Consider the following 9205-nt stretch of genomic DNA (forward strand, 5'->3'; position numbering starts at 1 on the left):
TGGGTTTAAATCTACTCTTTTTTATATATATAAAAAAAAAAAACAGAAAAAATGACAACAATGGGATTCAAACCCTAGACACAGGGCCAATTTGAAGGAGATCTACCACTACACTGCAACTTACTTCTTGTTCATGAGGGGGTTCAAAATTATTATATCTATATAAATTCAAAAAATTTAACTTATAATTATAACATAATTTTTTGCCGAGAGATTCGGGTAAACCCCCCTTAGAGACCACGTGGGTCCAACCCCTGACTATACACCATCTTAAACTACTAGGGTAATAGCAATTTTTATTATAATTTTAAAGCATTGCAAGTGTAAGAGTTGTTTCTCAAATTTCATAGATTAATAAAATAAAAATGGGGAGTCAATGAAATATTTAATTTGATTTGGACTAAGGATTAGGAATAAATGAGATGATATCCTGTCAGCAATTGTTGATGGGAATAAAAAGGGACCCAAATAGAATCTTAAGGTCAGTAATGTTGAGCTGGCGCACTGTCATGCCATTGGGTGGTCCAAAATAGGCCGCCTCACCGCCCATTGGACCCCAGCCCCCACCACGCTGCTCCAATAATAATAATAATAATATAATTTACATAAATTTCATAGTGTCATGAGTTAATTACATTATTTCCTTATTTTTTTTTCAAATTATAAAAATAATTTTTTCTTAAAAATATATGAATTTTGAATACATCATCGGACTTCCGGATACATAGGGAAGGGATGTGTTAAAAAGAGGATAGTATAATTAGGTACACAGAGGAGAACCGAGAGGAGGTAAGGATGTATCAACAAAAGGGGAGTGATGTATCCTATAGGAGATTTTTTAAGGAAAAAAAAATAATAGAAAATTTTAGAGATTATGATAAAATAAAATGTGAATTTAGATAATTTTTTTCATAATATTTTCTGCAATACTACACACTTTGGTGGTAAAGATTTATCATATTTCTATTAAATTATATTATAAATTAAGAAGATATGTAAATTGTTACCTCTTTTTATTTGAGTCGTAAAATAGAATGAAAATCTATTCGGTAATCAGTACTTTAATTTTATAGAACTTGAGCAAACTCAAATTACAAATAGCGGTACAAAATACATGACTCAATTATATTTTTGTTTTGAAAATAAATGCAGAGAATAGAGAAATAGTTCAATTTCGATATTTCTCTGTCTTGAAAGTGCCCTCCTTTTGATGCAGTTCAAAAAGTATTTTTCTCTATTTCTATTCCCATCTTTAAAATCTCAACACAAATTAATTATAATTTAATAACAAGAGTGATAATTGAAGTATTCGTTATCTATTTTTCAATTTTGGGTAAACACTACATGCGAATAAGGCTTTAAAATGCCTAACGTTATAATTGAATATTTAAAAGACTTCATAAAAAAAAAGTATAGTGAACTAAGCAAAGCTAATAAGGAATAATGTTTTCTGCAAATAATACTTAATATTTTTTAAAAGAAAATATTTATAATATATTATTGATTTAATTAAAAAAATAGGCCCTCGAATTAGAAGGTTTAAGTTAGCTGCCCTTTTTTTAAGCTTGTAAAGCCGCCCCTGAACTAACCCCTTCACGAATACGTAGTTCATCCACTTATTGTCCTTGTATTTGTTATTTTCAATACTCCTTTCGTTTTGATTAATTTGTCTATTTTACTTTTTAGTTCATTTTTAAAAAATGTTTTTGTTTTTGTTTTGGCAATTCTTTAGTTTTAATTTTTTATATAAAATTACAAGATTAAAAGATATTTCGGTAAATTCTACCTATCTTTAGTTTAAGACCACAAAATTTTAAAATCTTTCTTATTTTCTAAACTTCAGAAAAAATTAAAATCAGATAAACAAATTGAAAAATAACAAATAGTATACATCTACGTAAATGAGATGTGATCTTCGTTTTCAAACCTAAATTAGGACGTTTCTATCATAATGAGCTGGTAGTTGTATGAAGTTAATGAGATATCATCGTTATTTCGATCAGAAATTTAATAAATTGTATATGATCTATGAGAAGCTTTTAGAATCTAAGAGTTAAAGTTTATAAATTATTGTAATGATCTCAAAGTAAACTCATATATCATTCCACTAGATAGATTCACATCTGTATTTGTATAAATTCATAATTTGTATAATTCAATTCCTAATTGTATATATCCAAAATTTGTATAATTTGATTCCTAATTGTATAAATCCAAAATTTGTTATGATTATCCTAACTTGTATATAATTACCATGTTGATACATTTGAGTTGTATAGTTTTTGAATTTTTTCTAAATTTATAAATATAGAATTTGTATATCTACTATATTTGTATATTGACAAGCAAATTATACAAACAAAAATACCTATAGCAAATGAAACTATAGATGTGGAGCCTAACAAGGCAAACCGTAGATAAGGAGACTTATTAAGTTTAATATCTCTTTGTTATTTATGGTAGGAAAAATTGTATGAAATAACAAACTATTAATTCAAATTAAATGTTATAGCCATAATTTCTTTTATTTGTAATTTGCAACAAACATTCCATGCTTTTTGTCATCTCATTTGTATATCGAACTATACAAATAGATCCAAATACATATTTTTTTTATGTATATGTAAAACGAAATATACAGATTAATAGTCATAGCAAACATAAAATTTGTTATGAAGCGCAATTATAAAAATTATAGTTATAACATACAAATATGATTTTTATGTTTGTTAAACCTAAAGTTTACTCTTTATGGTATATACCAAAAAGTGCTCTCTTATAAAATTGTATGAGGCCCCTTTCATTTGGGCCTAACATTAAAGGGCTTTTAGTGGAACAGGTTTGGGCCTTCCAAAAAACAATGATTGGAATATAGGCGAAAAAATGGCACAACATAACATCCCATTTTACTAATTGGCAGCATATAGCCTTCTTTTATTTTTTTGACAAAAAAAAGTTTTTGAAAATTAAATTTTGCAATTAGTAGCCCATGTATTGGGAAGTTCATTTTTAATTAAATTAAATAATTTTAGAAGGTGGCAGCATGATGTCCTTTTTTATTGGGAAGTGGTTTTTTTCTTCCTATTTTTTATCTTCTTTTCCATACGCACACGATTCTTTTGAATTGTGTTTTTTTTTATTAATTCTTTCTTCTTCTTCTTCATTACTTTGAATAAAAGATGATTTACTTTTTGTTTATTAGTTTTACATATTTGAGTTCTATAAAAATATTCGTTCATAGTGTCTATTTTTTCTCTTCCGTTTTTTATTTTTTTATGATTTGTTGATGTCTACTCGTCAATTTTTCTAATTGTTAGCCTATGTTTGATCCCCCTCTTGTATTGTCGTTCAATTTTTTGGGAGTTTTAATTTTTGAAATTTAAGGTATATCTAATTTAGGCAAAAACTTACATAACAATAATTGATTGTAGGTATCAATTGTCATGTTTAAGAAAGTTATCCCTAGGATTATTCATAAAAAAAAAGGATTCTCATTCTAATTTTGTGGATTCTCCATCCACAACTCTAAATTTTAGCCATGTAAGTTCTTCTCGTTATCCGATTCAACTTGTGTGTTTGCTATTAAGCATTTTTAATTTAATGTGCAATCCTCATTTACACACTGAATAAAGAATCTGGAATGTATACAAATTTTGAGGGAATGAATACACGAATATGTATACATGAATGCAATGCATACATGAAGTGTTTGATTTTTTAATATGTATGCACTGATTTTTTAATATGTATACACTGGAAGGGATAACATAGCTATAATTGTATACTAATATACTAAGTGAATGAATACACCATTCTTTTTCCTATATACAATCATCAAGTATACAATTGAAATTTTTTTTTATCAAGTAACAAATAAAAAAACATATGAAAATACATAATTTACGTTTTTAGGTGGTTACGTATTGTATATATAATTTTTGATGTTTCCGTTATTTTTGTTGTTTAGTGATGATTGGTTATACGAGGAAAACAAAAAAAAATTATTAAAATGTCATTTATTAATTTGGGCCATTTTGCGCTTATTTTTTATTTATCTATTAAATGCTAATTATTGTTGGGCTATTTATTGCTAATTATAACTATCAGTTGTATATATGTGTCATTTCCTCAATATAGGCGGGAAGGAGAGCCGTTGCCCCAAAATCATGAAATTCTGGCGCCAAAAGCTAAAATTTTCATTAGATTTGAGCTGCCCATTACCCGAAATTATACGGGTATCCCAAAAAAAAAAAATCACACAATATTCTTTATGAGTATATGATTATATATACTAGTAGTATTAGGTTTTTTTTCCTACCGTCTTCTGTTTATAAAATCTGCCCTTTATTTTGCCGCCTTCTCTTCTTTTTCCCTCATTCAAAGTCTTTCATATTTATACCCACCCTTTTTTTCTCTTCTTCCTTAGTAGAAAACAAACAAACAAGAAAGACCCTTTTGATTCATTCTAGTTTACAAAGTTCAAATCTTTTTCGAGACTACACGTATTTTTTTGGGTTATCAATGGGTTTTTCGAAGAAACATCAATTAGTGGATGGAAGCAAAGAAGAAAACAAAATGTGGGTAATTGCTGGAATAGCGTTTAGGCCTAATAAACTGAAATCAATATCCACAAAACCAAACAGAGGAGAAGAAGAATCTGAAGACGAAGTAGAAAAGAGTTCAACAACTCCGACAACAAGAGATTCAAGGATACCGGAAAAGCTACCATGTCCACCGGCTCCGTCGAAACGCAGGCCAGTATCAACATGTCACTATAATGGTGCTAGAGAGTTCTTTAATCCACCAGATCTTGAATCAGCATTTATTATTCGACATGTGGAGAGGGAAAATTATTAAACAAGAATTAGTACAGGGGCCAAAAAGAGGCCCTTTTGCTCTTGTTCTGTTTTTTTTCTTCTTAAGTTTTATTAGTAGTAGTTTAGGTTTTTGAGATTTAGATAATGATAATGTAATATACAGAATACTAGATATTGTGTCAGTAGATTAAGCTAGTTTAGTTCAGTTTCTATCTATAAAACTAAGAAAATTCTCAGTATTTTGGTCTTCTATTTGATATTTTGCTCTGTTTTTTTCTTTCTTATTTGAGTTATACGAAAAGTATCATAAATTATAATATTTTACAAATCAATTATGATGAAAAAATACCTCATAAAATATATGTCCAAAAATTTTAAAGTTGATTTTTTTCAAAAAAATAATTATAATAATTAAAAGTGAATAATATACCAAACACTACTTACTAGAAATGATTTCTGCAAATTAGTTGTGTAGTACAATTCTTTTACTTAATGAAGCAAGAAAATCAGAGATTTTTATGTTGTACTAATAATTTTCTATTTCTATGGTGTACGTTTTTTTAAGTCCGGTCTTCATATATATGTACAAGAAATATTTTAAAGTACTTTAATATATCATAATTTTTTGTTTATAAGATTCAAGTGAACTCCTCGCTATCCTCTAGATCCGACCCCTACCCTTCGCGGCCCCCTACTGAACCTGAAACCTGTATTTGACAAATCCAATTCCTCCTCACTGGTTATTAAAAGACCAAAAGATGGTACTGTTTGAGAATCCTATGTGGGGTTACTATATTTTTTAGTACATATTTGAATTCATTGCTTTTGATAGAGAAATTAAATTTTGCCTTTGGTTTGATCAATATTGCATTTCAAATATCTTGGATATGTTATTAATTAATTCCAAACTATAATCCCTTTAAACTATGTTTTTTTTTTAAAAAAAATTATCCATTCTACATTAAAAATTTGTTGTCGAACTAATAATTTAGATTCATGTGATATAAAATATACTTTCTAATATATTTCATACTAAAAACTTTATAATATATTCTCAAGGTTTAAATCTGGAAATTTTAATTTGACTACTAATATTTTCATAATATTTTTTGTTTAAAAAATAAAATCTTAATTTATTAAAATAGATAAGTAAAAAAGAAAAATTTTATTTTTGGTGGACTTAATTAATAAAAGGGAACGAAGGAAAGTGGAATATGAGGAGGAAGTTCTCCCTCAACCAAAAATAAATGTTTAACATAAAGTTTCCTAGGAATCAGCATAGTTTAGAAAATAAAAAATAAAAGAATGCATTTTCAACAAAGTTCCTCTAATTAATTAAAAAAGGTAGTTCCATCAATTAAAAGGCAACAAAATCCCACTAATTAAAATGGAGAGTTGAATTCAATATAATTTCATTGGATTCTTTAAAGTTACCCTTTTGGATAAGGGAAATGCCAATTTCCCCCCTATTGCTACCTCGTGGGAAACAGTACATGGCAGATGCAGCCGTAAGAATCCACAGTTTTTTTTTTTTTTAATAAGTATTTAAGAAATCATAAATAAAATACATAATTATTTTTTTTATTTTTTATTTTTAGTAATTTACAAATAAATTCAAACACTTCAAAAAGAACTAATTACAAAGGTAATATAGGATAAATTTAATTAATATTTCTTAATTAATAAGACAAAGAGTACTGCACTTATCTTAATCTTCTTAATTAATACTCCGTATCGATTCATTTTGAGTTTTACAATGTTCATATTAATTGATGTATAATCTTTAAGTTATAGAAAATTATTTTAAAATTAAGTAAATAATGTTGAATAAAACATAAAAAAATAATATTTTTTTCTTAATATGCTAAAAGTATAACAAATATAAGTGAAAATATAGTTTATTATAATGGACAAGTAAAAATGAAGGAAGAAAGTAATATTCAATATTTATATTGAAGCTTATTAAATTTGAATTTGACTGATGAAGCACATACTAAAGGTATCAAAAAAATCTTATATCAAGATAAAAAACTTTCTAACAAAACTGACTTCATATCAAACTGAATTCAAATTTGAAATTTTTAATTATGAATAAAATAGTAGAGTATTTGTTCAATTTTATTTACGTTTAAGTGTCTATTTATGCACATTCAAAGTTAAAAGTCATAATTATCAATTAAATCCAAATTAAGGATCATATTTATATATTATGGCTAAACTAAATTTCAAAGTTACTTTTACTATTTTCAATGAGTGCAGTGATAGTAATAAAAGAGATGAGTGATTCATACGAATACTCTTACAATTAAATCAACTTATTATGGTTCGTACAATAAATGCTCTATTATTGTGTTTAGACATATTTAATACTAAGGTTTCTATCTCTCTCCAATAATGCCTATACATACTCCAACCTCTTATCTTTCATGGCCCAATATCTTTGTGCATCATAATTTATTTATCAAGATACGGAGTTTAAAAAATAAATAAAATTAAAATATGTGTAAGTGTATTAAAATATATTTAAACAAATCATAAAAACATTAAAATTAATTTTTTTGTTAGATTAAAAGGACATATTTTTTTAAAGCAGACTAAAAAAAGACATTTGAATTGAAAGAGAGAGAGAGTTAAGTGTGTTTGGCATAAAGTTCACTCAAAAAAAAAAATTATCTATCTCTTGTCTATCTTTCCTTGATTCTCAAATTCAATTTTTTGCTTTCTCTGTAGGAAAAGACCTTAGGCTGTACAATAACTCCGCTATTCTCCCTTTCAAGGTGAGTCAAAATTTGAAATATGAATAACTTTTAAAATATGGTTTTTTAATTTTAAATTCTCTATTACTATATTTTATGTTGAAGGTGGGAAAATGAACCAAATTGATAAACCAATTATTATTTGAAAATATAATAAAATCCCCTGGTTTGAAGCATACAGATAGAACTACAATTGGCCTATAATCACTAGAAGAGTAGGTCAAAAGTTCAAACGCTATTTGTGGTGGAATTTAAATCAACTCCTCCGTCCATTTTAACTTGACACACTTCTTAAGAAATATATTTAACTGAATAATTTTGAAAAAAAATTATACATATAATACTTAGTGAGTGTCCTGGAAGAAAGGAACATTATATCATATAATCCTATAACCTATGGAGAAAATAATGTAATTTGGTTGGATTATAACTACTATTAAGGCCTCGATTAATTTAAAATTAAACTTGTGTCGCTCAAGATATATCCGTACTCAAGAATTAAAAAAAGTTTATATTTTTAAAACTCAAAGTGAAACCTCTTCAAAAAAAATTAAAATCGATCTCTGTTCTCTAGTAATAAAATAAAATAAAAAAATGAAAACGTACGTTCTAGAAACTGTTAAATTACTCTATACTTGTAGATTTAGTTCAGTTTCTTTTTTTTCTTATTTGTACTAGCAGGCATACTCTATATTAGGTATTAAAAATTAACGAGTTCAAGTAAGATTTTCAGGGAGACAGTTCTAGTAATTAATTAATTAATGAGCATATATATACATTGGATAAAGGAGAGGAGGAATCCAATGAAATATATGCATGGAAAAATGTGAAAGAAATATTAAAAAAAGATAAACATGTACACATGGCCCCTACAAAGAATCCTATGGAACTTAATTAGTTAGATTCATACCTTTTTTTATCGTGAATTTAGATATGAAATTTTAAAAAAATTTGAAACAAAATTTTATATATTTAAAAATTACGTAAAAATATTATAAATCATAATAAATGACAATTGAAAATATTTAAAAAGATTTGTTTGAATCTCAAAATTTAAAAAGTGTCACATAAAGTGAAATGGATGAAGTATGTATTACAAAATTACATAAAGAGTAATATTTATAATAAACAAACTACATACTTATTAAAGAGTAATGTTTATAAATAAACAAATTACATACTCCATTATGAAAAATAATTGGATCAACTTTTGTATTTAGTATCGATTTTCAATATTGTTATTACTTCGTTCATGTTATATTATAAGAAAATACTGTTTGTATTTAAAGTAGTAAGAAATAAATATTGATTTTTTAATACATAAAATGAATATATACGAACATTATTATTTTACTTGAAATACTTGTCTAAGAAGAAATTTCAAACTCAAATTCTTTATTAAAATTTGAAAAATAATGAATAATGTTAAACAAACACTTCATTTATTTTGTCCTGCCCGATTAATAATTCGACTAGCGGGAACCTTAAAAAGAATATTTTGAACTCGCGCCTACAATGAGCCTGGAAAAGGTGGTGTTACACTACGACTCTATTCTTTTCCTTTATGGTACTCCTCTTTCTAATTTAATTTACATGATATCATTAGACTTTCAAAAAAAAAAATATGTGATC

At 26.4% G+C, this 9205-nt stretch overlaps 1 protein-coding gene across 1 annotated transcript; it reads left to right on the forward strand.

Annotated features, from left to right (window-relative positions):
- The first annotated feature begins 4521 nt into the window (after nt 1–4521).
- On the forward strand, nt 4522–4857 carry LOC125847507 (cyclin-dependent protein kinase inhibitor SMR6-like). The gene has a single exon (XM_049527110.1). It carries the CDS (start codon nt 4522–4524, stop codon nt 4855–4857), a length of 336 nt encoding a protein of 111 aa, XP_049383067.1.
- The last annotated feature ends 4348 nt before the right edge of the window (nt 4858–9205 follow it).

This window comes from Solanum stenotomum, chromosome 12 (assembly GCF_019186545.1).
Source record: "Solanum stenotomum isolate F172 chromosome 12, ASM1918654v1, whole genome shotgun sequence".
In the NCBI taxonomy this organism is placed as follows: Eukaryota; Viridiplantae; Streptophyta; class Magnoliopsida; order Solanales; family Solanaceae; genus Solanum; species Solanum stenotomum.